The 18,482-nt window shown below is 38.5% G+C and overlaps 1 protein-coding gene across 30 annotated transcripts in view; it reads left to right on the top strand.

Annotated features, from left to right (window-relative positions):
* The window catches only part of CAMK2G (calcium/calmodulin dependent protein kinase II gamma), a 178,043-nt gene that overhangs the window by 134,223 nt on the left and 25,338 nt on the right, over positions 1 to 18,482 (top strand). For 15 of the 30 annotated variants that reach the window (XM_088128544.1, XM_088128567.1, XM_088128551.1 and 12 more), the window contains 2 exons: positions 2,708 to 2,748; positions 8,644 to 8,676. In XM_088128544.1, coding sequence (XP_087984670.1) covers positions 2,708 to 2,748; positions 8,644 to 8,676 — 74 coding nt within the window. The remainder of the gene's footprint in view (positions 1 to 2,707; positions 2,749 to 8,643; positions 8,677 to 18,482) is intronic. The other 15 variants (XM_088128586.1, XM_088128554.1, XM_088128560.1 and 12 more) reach the window with 1 other exon arrangement.

Genomic DNA, 18,482 nt, shown 5'->3' with positions numbered 1-18,482 from the left:
ATGTATTATGGTTTAATTACACATGCGTAAACTAGGTTTTAACCACGGGTTTCCTGTTGGATGAATGCACCAGTGCCTTGACATCTATAATCTTGCCTTAATATCTCAGAGCTCCATCTCTTAACTGCTGCCCTGAATTTTACCCCATAGTATGGAAACATACATAAACCAACTCACCCTTTGCACATGTGAAATGTTTTTGTGCCATAGAGTTTTGTAAAGGAGAAGGAATATCCATTTCTCCCCTTCATGTTCTTGCACACATGTGTTTTAAACATTTGCTTCACTCGAAAAAGAAAAACAATTGAAAGCAATTAAGACTTGGTTGTTCCATCAAGCTCAGGGGAAGGGCATACTGTGAGTGAAGCTGGAACCTGGCAGGTACATGACTTTGTATAGTTGATTGTTGATTTTCTTTATATTATGAGTGGGTTTGTTTATTATTTTTGAAGGGGTTGCTTTCTATTTTAAGTTGATCTTGATTATTAGCTGCACAGGGCCTTTGGAAGTGGGTGGCAAATAAATAAATAAATAAAATTAGATTTTAATTTTGTTTGCTTTCAAATGACTCACAGGACAGCAATATGTTACCTAACACAATTTGGGATTGAGGGCATAGATACCATATATAGTGAATAGGAAACCAAAGCTTGCTAATGTGTTTTGTACATATTTTTCTCATAGTATATTAATATCATAACCTGTCAGGCCTTGGGTTGTAAAAATTCCTTGAGCTACAAAATAAATCTGAATCTAGGGTTGTACTAAATTCATGTGACATTTAATTTTTTATGTATAAAGAAAGTCAGTTTAGTCTTGTGATTAAGGCACCAGACTAGAAAGCAGGAGATGGTGAGTTCTAGTCCTGCCCTTGGCATGAAAGCCAGCTGGGTGACTTTGGGCCAGTTCCTCTCTCTCATCCCCCAACGTCAGGCTCAGGCAACAGGCCAGTTGGTCAATTTCTGTCGCAACCAATGGATCAACATTCAGTTGATCTGAAAAAAGTGGACCCTGCGTGTGCTGGAAAAATGCTAGGAGGAAAATATATATATATATATTTTTATGTATGATGCAGGTAGCCTACTTGAAATGCCCCGGTAGGCTCCTGGTTTGTTTAAGGCCAAACATATGCTGCCTTGACCCAGTATTCAAGGTTTATTCTTCACTCTACGATCTCAGGCAGTCAGACCAAATATTGTCTAGAATAATGTTCTAGAGCCACAAAGACCCTTGGTCTTTGTCACCAGGGGCAAAATAGGCCCTTCTGTTGCCTTTATGTTCTAAAGGAGAGTTAGAACAGAACTGACAATCCCAACCTTTTGCTGTCATCTCAGTGAAAGATCTTCATGAAACAAAGCCCCAGTTTCAGTTCAGAGTAATTTGGAAAACTTAAAGCATCTTCCCTGGATATTAGAGTGTCAAAACTCTTGGGCTTTTAAGCACCTAGATTAGTGGTTTTATTTTTTAAAAACATAAAGCATGTTCTCTAGGTGACATAAACTCTCCTAATTTTTGTAAGGGCAGTGCAGATTTTCAAAGTATGCTGATCCTGACCCAAGTGATATATTAGGTGGATGTGAAGAATTTGCAAGGAGGGTTAACTAAGTTAACTAATTTATACTATCTAGACCCTAAAATTCTCTTCCAACCACAGTATATGATTTCTGTAGTATAAATTACAGGGTATAATTTACTTTTGTGCAATGTCTGTTGAGTGAGTTGATGAATCAAAGAGCTGCAACACAAAATTTGCTTTGATAGGTATATATGAAAATTGTAATTGGCATGGATAGGTCTCATGTGCTGTCAAGCTCTTCATGTGTCCCTCTGTTACACACACATGTTCTGGTGGTGAGAGTGTGTGTATATATATATTTCTGTGTGTGCCTTTGCAAGCTAGTTATGTGAAAAACAAGATACTGTAACTTGCTCTTCTGCAAATGAAATATTTAAATTTCACCTGATACATGGTCTCTGAATTCTCCCTCTTGGAAACTGCCAATCTGACTTCTGCCCCAGAATAGCAACATCCATGCTTTCCTAATAGTTATTCCAAACTGGATTTTAGTGGACAGTTGGATTTTTCATTGTACTAAAATGCCCAGATTTAATTTTTACTTTTTTTGTTCTACAATTTGTAGGTAATATCTGTGGAGGAACTACTTCACATGCAATATTTCTTACAAGAAAATCATACTTGCCTGTTGTCATGTCTATGTGCAAAAGGAACTTGCAAATGATCAAAATACCTTTAATATTCAGTGCACGTAACAAATGACAACTTGGCATTAAAATGTAAAAAAAAAGCTTTTTGTGACTTACTAGAATAAAATCTGTTATGTGAAGCACTGATTAATGATATTCAAGGGATAATTCTTCAGCATGTCAATTTAAGAGTTGATTTTTGTTGCTTTTTTGCTAATAGCTTTGGCTACTGAAGGGGACAGAGGTAGTAAGTAATGAAAGCAAAGATACAAACATCTCAAGAGCTCTGAAGGTTTGTGTTATTGTCCAGTTCCTTTGAAAAAATATGATTGTGATGTAAGGTTTGAATGCTGGTAAAGCTATTGCTCATGCAGATTTCGTTGTTTTGAGCAAACAAGAGCCTAAAATGAATCTGGCTTGGTTCGTGACACTGACCTGCTTGAAGGGAAAAAGAAATAATAATAAAATGTAGCTCACTTGCTTCTCTCAATTCTCTTTGCAGCTGCCAAGAGCTTACTGAACAAGAAGTCAGATGGAGTAAAGGTAGGTTTGGAATCCGGGGGCGCCCCTTTGTTTTCCGGTCCCTTTCATAGAAATCTGCATCCCTGGCCAGTCTAAATGAAAATGGCTGTGCACAGCTCCTGCTAAGATCGTCTCCGCTACTTGGCCATGGGAATGCTGCAATGAAATTGATATTCAGCCAAGTCATTAAAGCTCATGCCTTAATCTAGGATTTTCCTCCAGTTATTTCCTAGGATTTTCAGATAGTGCAACAACCACTGTAAGATTGAGCTGTAGAACAAAGGACTATCTGCAAAATTCTTAGACCAGCAATTCCACATTCTCTTATCAAAATATTTCATACTTAGCAAATTTGCAGGGTGTGATTCAAGTATCTGGAAATTCTTACCTCTTTAAATAAAAAGAATGATTTGCATGCTACAGATGCCCTGCACATCTACAGATGTGGAATTAAAATAGAGATGTTGACATATCAGAGAGCAAGAGATCTCTGATTGGATCGGTATACTGATCCTTGGATCAGTAAAGCACTGTGCAGCAGTGGATTTCTGAGCTATTTTAACAAAGACTTCACTCTTGATGATTCTTTCTGCTTCCTTTTCTAGTGGGTGTTTGTCTTACTTGTAGGAAGGGAAGTTTACCATCTTACCTATATTCACTGGGATAATTCGTTTCTTACTTTATATATGAGTTTCATATCCCTGAATACTACTTTCAAATCAATGTTATATTCTTTTATAATATCATTGGTTCTTTTACCTTTGGGAAAACTAATGGTCCTCAAGCAAAGAAATAAAGTATAGTCCTGATTCTTGCATCTTATCTAGTATTCTCTGAATGTTACTTCTTCTGCAAACTATTTTGATTAGCTGTTTTTTTGTTTTTTGTTTATATATCAGCTTTGGTCTCTGTCGCAAGGGCTGTTCAATATCATTACTACTTAAAAGCTCCTGTCATATCTCACAGAATTCAAGAATTGAATTTTTAAAAAATCAGATTTTTTTCCATACGTATGTAGGCAAGTTTGTTTACATTACAGCATTTCTAGGCTCCTGCCTCCAAACAGGTTCTGACTGTTGCATTTATTAAAGGGGAAAAAAGGGGGAATTGCACATCATTGAATTAACATTATTTCCCAGTCATAGTAATTGAAGCCAGCAGCTCCCCATTAAAATCCATTGCTGCATTTATTTATTTTGCTGTATTCTGTTAAAGTCCACTAAAGAGTTTGCATACTTTCCATTCCACATATTCAGTGAATGCACAGAGAGAATTAAACCATGCAAGCTGAGTTCATATGTCGGTGGTTCTCCAGTTCTTCCTGTCCCCCCAATATATATGCAGCATAAACTAATACACCTAAGTAGTATACTTAATACTCTGCGTTAAGTAATAATATGCAAGGTGACCAGGCTTCACTATTGCATGAATGAGGTCTCTGTACAGAATATAAAGGCTCCTTTAACACTAAACATGTGGGTATTGCTAGAAGATATGATCCTGTTCCTCTGTCATGGGTTCAGTTCGCACATTAGAGAATGGGTGTTAGCACTTCTAGTTATTGCTTTGTTTTTTTCTTTCCAATTTCCCACTCATAAATATTTCTTTAGGTGTTAAATATGAATCACATTATGGTTCTCTCTTAATTCTTTTAGCAAAGAATGATGTGCAGTAATAATTTTGCTGTTAGGGCAGAAGAATGTGTCCGCTATTCTCAGAACTCCTAAGTTAACAAGATAGATTATTCTAGAGCAGGGTTTCTCAACCTTGACAACTTGAAGATGTGTGGACTTCAACACCCAGAATTCCCCAGCCAGCATGGTTGGCTGGGGAATTCTGGGTGTTGAAATCCACACATCTTCAAGTTGCCAAGGTTGAGAAACACTGCTCTAGACACTTCCCTATGACTGCCCTCGCTTAACAAGTTGTGGATACACTGTGTGCGTTTGTCTCTATTTCATTGTTTGTCTGATTCCCTTTGGATATCTTTCTGAACTGGATCAGAGAGAGTATGCTCAAAGAAGGGTGAGCTGTGGGTCAATGGAAAAAAACAGTTAAGGCATAAAAGAGAAAATCTTGTACTTCGTATAATCCTTGATTTCACCTCAGTGACAAAGTGAGTTTAGGCTTTTCTTCTGCAGGTGGAGAACTGGTTCAAGATGTTCCTCCTGGTTCAATCCCATAGCCAATTTATGTAAGCAACAAAGAAAAAGAGGGCTCTTCTTTCTACCTTCCCTGTTTTGCCTTTCCCTAAAGTCTTCATTTTTAAAAAAGAAAGAAAATGGGCTTCAAGCTCCTTGCCAGGAGATTCAGACAACAGTTTCACTGATGGGCAATTTTCTGATGTTTCTTGAAAGTGGAAGATTTTTCTCTTACTAGACCAGTGATGGCGAACCTTTTGGGCTCAGTGTGTCAGAAATTTGGAAAATGCCTAACTTGACTCTGCTGGTGTGTCATTCCCCTCCCCGCCGAACAAAAGAGAAACAATTCTTTACATATTCATTAATTTTTAAAAAATACAGTCCAGTCGTGTGGTGCTATGTATTATCTAAAGAAAATCAGATAATTACAAAAATGAAATATGAGTAAAACTCAGTTTCTTTGGTAACTCAAACAGGGAGAATAGTTGTTGCCGGGTATTGGTGAACACTGGTATGTCACCCAAAATATGGCATGTCACCTTTGACACACATGTCATAGGTTTGCCATCACTGTACAAGATCCTGATGATCTAGTAAGATGTGTAGGCTGAAGGATTCTATTATTGCTTGTTGTTTTCTTATGCATTATTCAATTACTCTATTTCTGAGCTCAGCTCATCTTAATATGTCCAAGCTAATGGGAGTGTTGCTATTTGCTCTGACTAGTTTCAAACCTCAAAAGGTATTGGTCCTAAAAGTAGTTAAAGGGGTGGATTCACCTAGAACTCCTGGCTATTGGTGACCCAGAGGATTGATTGATTAATTATTAAATTTGTATGCCGCCCATCTCCCCCAATGGATGACTCTGGGCAGCTCACAATTAATTATGTGGTAATTGAATTCCAACTGTAAATGTCCTGCTTCCATATTCTCCTGAACCCCAGTCATTTCAGTAGTTTGCCTGTAATCTTACAGAAAGATACAAATAAACCTCCTGCAAGATTTTAGAGCTTCTTAAATGCAAATTACAAGATTTCTTTATTCTTTATTCACTGCTACTTGCTCACAGACAGCTGTGGCTGCAGAGAATCAACCTAAACCAGCTGAAGATTAATCAAATAACTCTTTTATCTGTAACCTTTTTCAGTTTAAATCCAGATGCTATAGTCATTACTTTAAAAGCCCTTTGTGGCTTGGGCTAGGTTGTCTAAGAGACTGTGTTTCCCAGGTAGATTTTGCCCATCTGACCTGGACAGCCAGGTCCACTTCCATTGTCAGATGTGATGGGAAGGGGGACAATGAGCTCCCTTCCTTTGGAACAGGTTGACCCCTGAGGCAACAGCACCTCTCCCTTTCATGGCTTGTAAAAGGCTTGTAAGGCCTCTGGGGATTGATAACTGTGAAGTCCTCAGCACCCAAAATCATGTATTATTAATGTGTATTTTATTACAAAAAGTATTATTTAATTGTATTTTTTTTATTAACCTGGGTTTATTTATTTAGTATACATATATGGCAGCCCATCTCATATACATGACTCTTTGCGGCTGACAAAACAGAATAAAAACACAAGCAATAATTATAAACATATTTTATATTCTAGGAGATTGAGATGTACCTTCCCTGGCAGTAATTTAGTGAGAGAACACTTATATGAGGTTCAGATGGAAATTAAGTATAAAAGGAATGCACCTTTCTGTGATAAAATGGGAGAATATAAAAATAGTGACTTCTTAGTCCTTGTATCTCTTAGATTTCCCAAGTTTACCTAAAACACACCCTTCAAGTTTTCTTCCAGGATAGGCTCTACTTGCTACAGGATCCAAAGTAAGAAAAAAATAATACTTTAGCCTAATGCCAGTTCAGATCAGTGAATTCCTTTTGTTCTTTCTTTTGCAGCAAATACAGGTTTCTCATTATTTCTTCTCAAAATTTAGTTCACAGGAATGTGATGAGTAGGCAATGGTGTATGCTGCTCAGAGCTCTTAAAAAAAAGATCTAAATGAAAATGCAGTACATTCTCAGAGAAAATACTGCAAGTGAAATAGGATAAACTTCAGGAGTCTTGCTTTGCTTACACAAAAGCACTTACAGTTTATGTATTACATTTGTAATACTTTTCTGATAAACTTCAGATTGAAATTCCAGTAAAATAACTTTATATTCCCAAGGCTGTCCAAGCTTTTGGCACATAAGAACCATAGTCCATGCCTAAGCACATTTATTTTGTACTCAAAGCAAATCAAAATGTTGTACTAAATCTTTGTAAAAATGGAAAAGTCATTTGGAAGCTTCAAAAGATTATGCATATAATCAACACAGAGTAAAAACGCTGAAGATATCAAAGATCTAGAAGTACAACTGTTAATATATGTGAGAGATTAAAAAGGTCTTCATCTGGCTGTGAAAAGATGATAACATAAAAGCCATTCAGCCTCTCTTGGGAGAACATTGTTCAAATGTGGAATTATCACTGCCAAGGCTTAGTCTCTAGGGGTCAGTGGGTGAGGTATGTTTCTCCTGCTTTGCTCTAGAAGGCTTAATGTAGGTGCAACAGGAAAAGGAAGTTATCTCAGATTGATGGGGTGCAAGTGGGTGAGTGGGTACATAACATAGAATTTCTTCTGGGCAAAATTTGGAGAGGGGTTGCATGTATGGGTATTAGTGGCTTGTGAAAAGGAAAGAGAAAAGTAACTTCAATTGGGTGGATGGACTAAACCATAACCTGGACCTTGAGTAAGCATGACGTAGGGGAGATTTAGGGGAGGAGACATAATCCCCCTCACTTTGATCATTGTAGGATAATTTCTGTCTCTCTTCATGGAGTTCTTAAGAAATTCCCTTTCTCTTTTCTCTGCCATGTTAGTACATTATTGATGTTTCTCCTATTTTTTCCTCCTGATTTCTCACACTGTTAGGGCAAGCAGGGAGAAGCTCATAAAGTCTAGCTTCACCAAATGAAATCTCTATTCCATGTTCTTTTCATTCATACCCAGTGCCCCCTTGCTGGGCGTATCTGCCATCTGGTCAGTCCTATCTGGCCCCTGTGTTCATCTTTGTATGTGGGTATTACAGAAAGTAAGAGGAGTTATTTATGCTGTCTCCAGTGTATCCTGAGAGGTGTGGCTAAATGTAAAACACTGAATAGCTCTTTCTCACGTGATCTCATTTGTGCTTTCTAGGTCTGTGTTTAGGTTTGTGCTTACCTTGGAATTATAAAGCATAACTATAATTGTCACTGTAGACACCTTCTCAGTCATTGCACCAAATCAAACCTACTTCATCTGAGTGAGAAGATACACAATTGCTGTATACTAATCAGGGACTAGTCATTTGAAAATAGAAGATTCAGTATCCCATAGGTCAAGTATTAGTGTCCATGAATCAATGCAATAAAAATATTTTATAGGTAGATGTTGAGTAAAATACTTCCTGATGGACATTGTGTTGTTTCAGTAATTTGTAGCTAAACAATTCTCCTCCTTTGCTGGATTGGATGCAATTTGAAAAATAATGGTCCTCTGGTTTCAGTCTCTCCTGTGTCACACTGGCTACATCTTTTGCTATTTTGCTAAGCTTGGAATTTTCTGTATCCAGGTTTCTACTATTATTATATAACTGCTGGCTTTCATGGGCTCATTTATTTGTGGCATTTGGTTCCTTTCTTGAAGGATTGGCAGCAGGGTCTCTGCTGATGCATAAGTGCCAACATTTTCTTTGCTTCTCTTCTCATCTCTTCTTTCCTTCTCTTTCCTCCTTTCAATGGTGTGCCCAGAAAAGGAAGTCAAGCTCCAGCGTGCATTTGATGGTGAGCTCCTCCCATAAACTGCCTGTGACCCTGTTTAACCACCATTCTCATGCCATGCACGTCCAGCTTGTGCTCATCACCCCACATAGCATGTCTGGGCAAGGGGAGGCGGTTGGTTGGATGGAGAGACATCTTGCACTTCAGAAGGTCCACGTTCTCACAAAAAGTAGATACTGAATAAGAAACAGTCTCCCACAAGCTGAATCTATTAGGCTTTTTGGGCCAAGAAGGCGTGGTCTCTCAACTCTCATAGGGGTACAGAGTCTTGGCTGTTTTGTTGCAGAAGTACTGAAATGGGCGGTGCTAGTGGAGACCTCCTTGGTGGTAAACAGCCCTGCCGCAGCACAGAACAAACTCTCTTTTCTGATATGTGGGTGTAGCGCTATTGGAAGCTCGCAACTACCATTCACTTCTCTTCCAGGAATTTTGAACAAAAACCTTGTGGAATTCAACCATTTTCATACCTCTCTTCTTCCTCTCTCTCTCCCCTAACATTTCAAATGTATATGGTTGGCATTAATGCCAATATTAGTTGGCATTAATCAAAGATCATCATTCTTCCCATTCATTCTTTCTTCATGTGAATGTGTATTTTCCCTGGGATGTTTTGGATGTACAATACAATCAGAAGTGAAGAGGCAGATCCCTTATTCTGGGTCACTTGTGATGCTGAAGCCCTCACCTCTTCGAGGCTCAATTTGGATGAAATCAACATTGTTCCCTTGTGTTAGTAGAGTATTTTGAATCCTTGCATGATAGCAATTTTTTAAAATGCAAGCCACATCAAATGCTAGACTGACTATTTCAAGAGAAAAGCATTCTCAGTCATTCACCCAGCTGTACTTAGTGGTGGCAAAGCAAAGTACCCTTATAGTTACAGCTTTTTTTGTATGATTTTGTTATGGGATTATTATTGTAATCTTCCTAGACCCTTTTCTTTCTCATGCACCTTTCTGATATGTCCCAAAAAGATACTGGGATGCTGGATGACACAGTATCTGATGATGGAGTATAAATGACACTTATCCAAACTCCCTTCTAGCACATAGGGCAGGACAGGGTACAATGCCATAATAAAATTCCTGATTGGCCTTTACCTTAGAGACTTAGACTTTGACAATGACTCTAAGACTCTGAAATCCTTGATGTCTTTACTGTAAGAAGTGCTAAAAACTTCTCTCACTCTAAACATCAGAGCAGAAAAGATATTCTGGCTAATGGTGAATCCAGGAATGAAAATAGACATACTGTAGCATGGTCTCCATTTTATAGGAACGATTGTTATAAACTTCAAAATGGGAACCAGGGCATTATTTAAGAGCATAAATTATCTGAGTTAAGAAAGAGTCTGGTAGCACCTTTTCAGACTAACAATTTTATCTAAGGTAGCATCTTTTCAAACTAACAATTTTATGAGCTGCTTATGCCTTAAGTAAAATTATGCTGCTGACAGATCCTTTCTGAATTTTGGCTACCATAGACTAATTTGGCTCTCCTCCTACAGTCTATAATGAGTGATCTGAGGAGAATCCTTTACACTTGACCTAAATGGAATTGGGGGCAATCCCTTTTATTAAGAAGGCGCCCTGCCTGCCAGGATTAGGCATCTGCTTTCAGCCCATCCCATTGCAAGCAAGAAGCATAGGAGCCACGAAAAGTTGAGACTGGAATAAAAGTGGGGAAGACAGAGCTCCCCTGAAGAACCTTCTCTCTAGTACTCTTTCTCAAAGAATTTCCAGCTCATATTTCCCCTCCTGACATTTCTGGAAGAGGCTGTTTCCCCTTTCTCTACTGTTGTATTGTGAATCCCACCTTAACTGGACTATTTAGTACTGCAGTTCTGGACTATTTAGTTTTTAATATCTGGGTGTTGTCCTGGATAATATGGCAACTAAATAATGCCTGCTATCAAGAAATATGGCCACAAAGTCCACCATAGTCCTTCCAGAGTCTAGTGCAGCTCATTAGCATTACCTAGAGAAGCTCCAAGCAACTGTGACTAGCAAAGGGAGAGTTTGTTGCTCTTCTTATTTCAAAGTCTAAATAGCTGAATGAGTTATTTGAACATGCACACTTACCTTTGGTTAAAGTTATTAGCCAAAAACCTGAAGCCTTATTTTTCATCCCTCACCTGTTAGTGGCACTTTCCAAAGGAACACACCTGTTATTTGGTTTTAGCATTTGTCCTACAAACATTAGCAGTAGAGCTTCTAGGTTGTTCTCCCAAGTCATTTTTATAACATGTGAGAACTTAGAAGGCCTGTATTTCCATCACTGGCTCCAAATATATGTATATTTGTGTATGTGTGTGTGTGTGTTATTTAATTAATTAATATAATATAATCTATATATGTAATTTATGCAGAGAAGCATGCCAGAACTGAGTGTAAGTTCCTTTTGAGGGAACATTAGAGGATTTTACTCCTTTTTTCCAAATCCAAGGATTATTAACCAGATTTGTAGCTAATCCCATCTCAAGAATGCTTGCAGATAATAAACAGGTGAATGTCCTCACAGCAACTCTGTCTTTCAGGGAATAAGTCTTTCTACATCTGGCAGCGAATTCTAATCAAACAGCCTATGACATGGATGTATTGGGATTTTAGAACAAGATTTGAAGGCATAATATGTTCATAATGAGCAAAGTATGAACACAAGGCTGGATCAAAATGCAGAGTATTTATTCCCTGTCTCTCTGTGGGGAGGCTATGCTATCCTGAGCTGTCTTTTCTTTGTCAAGGCAGGGTATTTAATGGCTTTTTCCACTAAATAAGTGACAGAGAAAATGGGCAACAGATTTTCTGTTCCTCACTTTGGGATATTGGTACTAAATCTGGTCATATCGCCAGAAACTGCCCATGATAAACATAGTACTTGATAAGGCAGAATGTTATATCCCCTCAGATCTTTCTAATAGGACAGTGGAATTGAGAAGAAAAGACATAAATGTTGGAGACCAAGACACTCATAATTCTTGGCTCTCTGTGACAATATGGTCTTGGTAGAAATACAGCCACTAAAAGTATCTTCTATCTCAGAATCCACATTTACAAGATTTATTCTGTCTGATAGCAGTGAGTCATAGTGGCATCAGCTGCAACAGTTGGGCTGTTCAGATGCAGTGCTGGCTTTTTTTCTTTTTTTTTTAATCTTTTAGTGGCAACCCACTAACAAGGTGTATTTGGGAGACCTTCATGAATTGATGCAGCTGAGCATTGCAGGCTTTATGGGGTTAAGATGCTTAGGCTGTTCCTAATGTTTCTACCCGCTTCACACAGGGATGATCAGATTTCATGCTTGCACTGTCTACTCTGTGTTTTGACTAAAACCCTGAAGAATCTAGCACAAAAGGCATGCATTTAGACTGAAAGAATTCTATGTCCAGAAATTTATTCTGAGTGCCAGAAATGAATAGAATTCATAGCCTTTCTGACAGGAATTCTCACGTAGTTATGATGAAGTCTTCATTTCAGCAGTATTTGGGGTAAGTTGAAATCTACTTTTTGCTTTAAATAATTGGGTGACAGAATGATTTGCTGATCTACTGCAAGTCATCCAGAGATCTGCCAGTAGATTCATAGCTACTGTCTATGCACAATGAAGCAGCAAGTTGCACTTTAAATAGGATCTGGGTAAAGGAGTGTTTTCAAGCAAGTCTGCTAGCTAAAGATGACTAAATGAAATAGCTTTGATCTTCTTGCTCACAGGCTTCCCACAAGAAGCCTGAACAGGAACTTCTCAGTACTAATGGAAATCATCCTTTACCCAGAAATTTCTTAAAGATCTTGATTTTTCTGATAGCCATTGCTTTCTACCAGAAGGTTTGAAATTAAAGATTCAGTCTTGTAAATTACATTTATTTCACAAGACTAGGGTATAATGCAATCAAGTATGAGTTTTGTGCCCAATGGTAAAAATGTCAGTAGTATGAGAATGGTAAACTGATTCTCAGATTTTCTCTTCTTACAATAAGAGAGGCCATAATTCTTTTAAAAGTTTCTGGTTCTTCAATAGCCAGTGGAAAATTGATTATGTCCTGTCTTCACCATCTGTGTAAACACTTCATTGAAGGACTCATATAATTCCATCCAAAGAATAGGCTCTTTGACAGGTCTTATAAAGATCTATTAGATGAAATGGGTACAACTGGAATATGAGATTGGTACGGTCTTTCACCAAGGCATTACAAATTGATATGTGTCCTTCAGCCAATACTCCCTTGTAATGCTTTTGATACTGTGAAAACCTGGTCCAGTTTCATGCCCACCCTTAAGATATCACTGAATTTGTATGTTCTGAAGGATACAGAATGCCCTCTGGAAGCGAGGAGAAAGCTATTTCTTAATTATCAATTCCTCGTATGATGAGGAAAAGGGTAGCTCACAAAAGCTTGTTGCTTTTCATAAAGTTTGTTAGTCAAAAAGGGTACTTTCCCTACTAGCCATTGATTTGTCTGGAACCAGTTTGTCTAAACGGTCTCATTATATTGAACTACTTTTTCTGTGCTTTGTTTTTATATACGGCAAAGTATTCTTTAGTTGGACCATCTTTTCATGTTTTATATTTTTCCTTGGCAGTTCTAATCTACAGAATATCTCTTCAGTCTTGCCTGGGAGGGGAAGGACCCTCTTCCCCCTTAAAAGAATTGGTGTACAGTTTGGGGCCTATCTTTGGCTAAAGTAGAAATATGGAGACTTTCAAAGGTCTTCCTAAAGCTACCGAAAGTGGGGATTTATGATAAAACCCTCTCCCCTTTTGCTAGAACGTGGCAGAAACTGGTATTGATACAACAGCGCTTAACGGATAGAAGACTTTTATTTCAAGCATTTTAGACCACATATAATCACGGAGCGACTTTCAGTTTATTAATCTCTCTCATCTGTAACCGCAGAGACATTCAGCTGTGCATCGAATAAATACAGTTTAGATTAAACTTCCCTCTGTAGGGAGGTTAGGCACTTAGTGGCACATTCTCCAAAGGAATCTCCTTCAGCATCGTGCTGTTGGCATTACTGCCTAGCATTGATGTTCCCATTTGCTGTACTAAAAAGCTGGTACTGACCTTGAGTATTCAGGTGGATTTCTTGCCTGCTGCTGCTTGATGGTAGTTGCTTCAAAGACAGACAGGTGTCTGTCCTGCCCCATTTCTGCTATACAGTTATATAATATATAATGATGAATATTTCCTTTTACGTAATTTGAATGTAGTACATGTTTGAGCATTTGTTCTGTCTTTTAAACTTATATTTAGCATTATTATCTGATGTTAAACGTAATTGGATCACACATTTCAATTCATGCAGGTTTATGAGGGAGTAAAATTCACTGAATACAGTAGAGCTTACATCCAGGTAGAGATCCACACTGCTTAATACAATGAAAAGCCAGTTGGCTGGAAAGGAACGAGTGGCAAACTCACTTGAGGTGATTTTTGCTCTTTGTTCGTGTATTGTGAACACTTTTCTTTAGCACACCATTGTATTATTTAATTTAATTTTAAGAATACTGGTTGAGCAGCACTCATTTTAAAGATAATCAGTGATGCTCTCTTCCATGTCAAAATATGGAACTCTTCTTAGTTTAGAAGAAATGTTTGCAATATAATACATAGAAGGAAAAGCCAGTGTATGGCAGTCTCATAAATTAAGTGTTAGACTATAGTCTCTATTCCCAAGATTTTTCCTCTTCTGAAAGGTACCAAAATGTTTAGCACTTACATCAATGTCTGTAGTTAAATAAAGCCCTGTAAATGGAAAGCATGTTATTTTAGTCTAAGTTCATTTACACCACTAATGCTGTTTAGCTGTATGTTGCCACCTCGCTGGTTGATGACCGCAATAAAGTTTGATTTGATTTGATTTGTATTTTGCCACTGCATTTCTATTTGTTCGCTATAGATCCTTAGCTAGGTATGTGTTTGGTGTAAATGGAAATTATCTTGTGTTCCATGAAAACTTGATAGGGGAACATTTAAAATGACCCATAGAAAAGGAGAAAATGCAGATGTTAAATCATTTGAAACATTCACCCAGCCACGTTGAGGCTGTCACAGACAAACATCTGCCCTCTTTCTAGAATAATAAAAATAATTAGAGATTTCACTAAATGTGTGTTTGAGATGTTCTCAGTTCAAACTACCAGTGGAGCCAGATAATGGCATTTTTTACCTGTATTTTTAAAAAAGCCTTTGTGTAGCAGTCTGCCATGGGAATTGTTTTGCATATGAGCCCTAAATAGCAGGCAGAAGCAGGCAGAAAACAAAATGGATTTAAGGGCACTGTTGGGTATGGAAAAGGCGGGAGAGGCATCTGTGCCTATCCTGGAATGCAAGGTGCCTGTTGCAGATATTACTCCTTAAGCTACCAGCATCAAACACATACATGGCCTTAAATTTTGAATTAGTGAGAACACTTGTTAGGAATGTTAGTGCTGTGTAATAAGTAAATCAGTTTTTGTTTTTTTGGTTAGAGAATAAAGGTCCTAGTCATCTCTTCCAACATTTCTGTCAACAAAAAAATTCTGAACCTTGTTGGTTTCTGTAACACATGCAAACAGGTCCTTAATCCACTTCTACTTGTCTACTTCTAAATAAAATATTAATTCAAGAAAAGAGATGTATTCATGCCGATACAACCTCAAATTGTAACAGTATCATAGAATGGAAGAGTTGATAGATACCTTGGAGATCACCTAGGCCAACCCCTACTTAGTACAGGAATCCACTACTATAGCTTCCCCAGCAGATGACCATCCAGCAACTATTAAATGCCTGTAGCGGAGGAGTGTCCACATGTAACATATTTTAGCAGCTCTTACCATTAGGAAACTTTTCCTCCTGTCCAACTAAAATTTATTTCCTGTACTTTAAACCCATTGCTTCTTGTCTTGTCTTCTGGAATAACTCTGCCCCATCTTCTACATACTTGTCTTCAGATACTTGAAAATAGCTATCATGTGTCCCCAAGGTCTTCCCCAGGTAAATATACCCAACATACTCAACGTCTCCAATCATGTTTTTTCTTTTGAGCTCCTTTTCATCTTGGCATTTCTCATTTGGACTTAATATATTGTAGGTGCAATGCGACCAGTGCAGAATAGAAACTTCTTATACACTATTTTGCATGCAAGGATCATTTTTAAACATCCAAGCTTACTTTGATTCCTTTGCATTTGATTTTCCATCATTCTAAGCCAAGAAATAGAGGATGCTACTTAATCTAGGTTAGAGAAGGAGAAGGAGGTATTTGAACCAAGGAGGAGTAGGGATGCTGGGTTGGACTGCAGAATTTTACTTTGGATGGGGCATAGAGGGAAATAGGATGTCTGTGTTCACACACACACACACACTCATTCATTCATTCATTCTGGATAGAAAGACTCCCTTTCAGACCAAACCTGGAGGTGTACAACCTAGGCCACTCATCACATGAGAACCTGCCACAGGCTTCAGTCTCTCCTAGTTGAACATTGTGAAGGTTTCCCTGGATGTAGGCAGAAAAAAAATGAATATCCTTTGTATATCTGTGCTGGGGTTCTGAAAGATTGTGATTCCTTAAGGTGATAAATGAATTTGTGTGAATTTTCACCCCTATGATTATTTCATTGATGTTAATGTTGGGCAAAAAATAAACATGCTATTTACTTTTAATAATTACATCTTAATTTGTGTATCACATGAAACAAAGCTAGAACCTTATGAGTTTATGAAACAAAACTGTTAAAATATTACTAAAATACTGAAGTTTGCTAACATGTACATTTTACAGACATTCCACAGATGACTGGTATATTATTATATGACACCCAAGCAGAGTTGCAGGGATGCATGGATATTTCCATAAGAAATTGAATGCAGCTATCTGTGGTCAATGTCAAATCAAATCTTTGTTACAGCTACAGGCCTACAAAAGGTGACCAATGTGTGTAAGTCATCTGTATCAGTTAATAGATTGTCAGTAGATGTGCAGAAAAAATAGAATTTTGTTCATACTAACCCTCTCCTCCAAGTCTTTGAATTATATTAAAGCTTTCATTAGAGGAAATTATAAAAACATCAGTGTTTCAACATAATGATGGATTTTAATGGATATAGTAGTCCAGCCTCTTGAGGAGGGGAAGCACCACTGTCTCAGCTTTTTGCCAAGCTCATACCCAGTTCCCTGTCTTTCTCTGGGAGCTTGTACTCACATCGAGTGGTGATCAAGCCCATGGGTGGTAGAACACACCTTTTGAGAAGAAGGTCGGGATGCACTCCGAAAGTAGGAGATGGTGTGTAAAATGTGTGCAGAGACATCAACATTTAAAAACAGTGCAAAATTATGAACATATTTGAGCATGCACACACAGGTACTGAATTCTTCCTAAGCCCCATCTTTTTTATTGCCTGTCCATTATAGTAGCAGCAGTTGCAATAACAACAAGTTGAAGTAGTAGCTGTAGTAGTAGGACTGGTTTTTAGAGGAAGAGAAAGTAACAACAAGCGACAAGGCAAAAAAGTTACGGAGGAGGTGAGAGTGTAACGTGCATTCAGAATCAGCAAATTGTTGAAAGGAGCATTTGGTCAGCACACTGGCATTCCTGTAGACCATGTCCAGTCCACCATCGTTGCTACTTCTGCTTGTCTTCCAATATGTGCCTGCCATAATTATGGAATCACCACATAAGGGTGAATTCTTTTCTTTGATCTCAGCCAAGTCTCTGTGATAAACATCATCATAGTACTTTTATCCACAATCCTGGACATCCTGGATAATTGGTGTTTTACCAGTAACCATCCTGTATTGATGAACAGAACCCAGGAATTGGAGGGGCCTCCTTCGCTGTCACTTTTACTTCCTTGGCTAGAATGCGGCCCGAAAGGAAGGGAAGCCAGAAGCAAACTACCCATTTTTCCTTTAGGTTGCAGTCTTAGTGTCTGCTCCCAAACTGTTTCTTGTACCTCACTCTCCCTATCTCCAGGCCTTTGTCTTAACACAAAGGTCTAATAAAACCAGCAGTATTTTAAAAAAACCTCTCACATATTCTCAGTACGTGTAGAAAAAGAGCAAGGATGTCCTTGTTCTCCATAAGAGCCCTTGAAACTTTCTCTAAAGGTTTCCTTCAATAGTGACCCCTTTTGGGGTGAACTGATGCAGTCTGGAGCGTCTTGCTAGGAAGACTAGGCCAGCGGCTGCATAAGCACCACTGTCTCAGATACCAAGAGTCACTTGGGAGCCCTAAGCCACAGTTAAGGAGGGAGGCATGGAGCAAGATGACAAAGCATGGTGTCCTTCTCAAAGAATGGCCAGTCTCAAGGGAGTGCTGGAACTGACATACAGACAGCTCTTTTTCAGCACCAATTCCAGGGAGTCTGGATGCAGTCTGGAAAGAAGCCTTTGCTAGGTTTGGTTCTGCAAGGAGACAGAACTTTTTGGACTGCCTGGAATCTCTTAGTAGCAGTTTAAGAGGTCTGATCCCATGTCCTCAATGTTCCTTCCAGAACATGGAAGCAATAAACATGTATTGATTTTCTATAGGTAGTCCGCGCTTAAGGTTCAAAGTTCAAAGTTATGAGAGCACTGAACGAATGGTAGTTATGACTGGTCCTTGAGGTTGCGGCCATTGCAGCGCCCCATGGTCAAGTGATCAAGATTTGAGTGCTTGACAACCCACCTGCATTTGCAACTGCAAGATGCACTTCAACTCCCCCACCCACTTATCCCCCCATCTCTGCCCTTTTAGCTACCCTGCACACCGCCACCACCTACCCCCACTGCCCCCAGCTGACTTTCACTATCTTTTCCTCCCACTGCTGATGAGGCACACCT

This window comes from Python bivittatus, unplaced genomic scaffold (genome assembly GCF_059951505.1).
Source record: "Python bivittatus isolate LINGU-HERP-01145 unplaced genomic scaffold, Pbiv_v1 ctg000050_np1212, whole genome shotgun sequence".
Classification (NCBI taxonomy): Eukaryota; Metazoa; Chordata; class Lepidosauria; order Squamata; family Pythonidae; genus Python; species Python bivittatus.
Note: the sequence above shows the minus strand (reverse complement) of the source record. Positions and strands in the feature narration are given on the sequence as shown.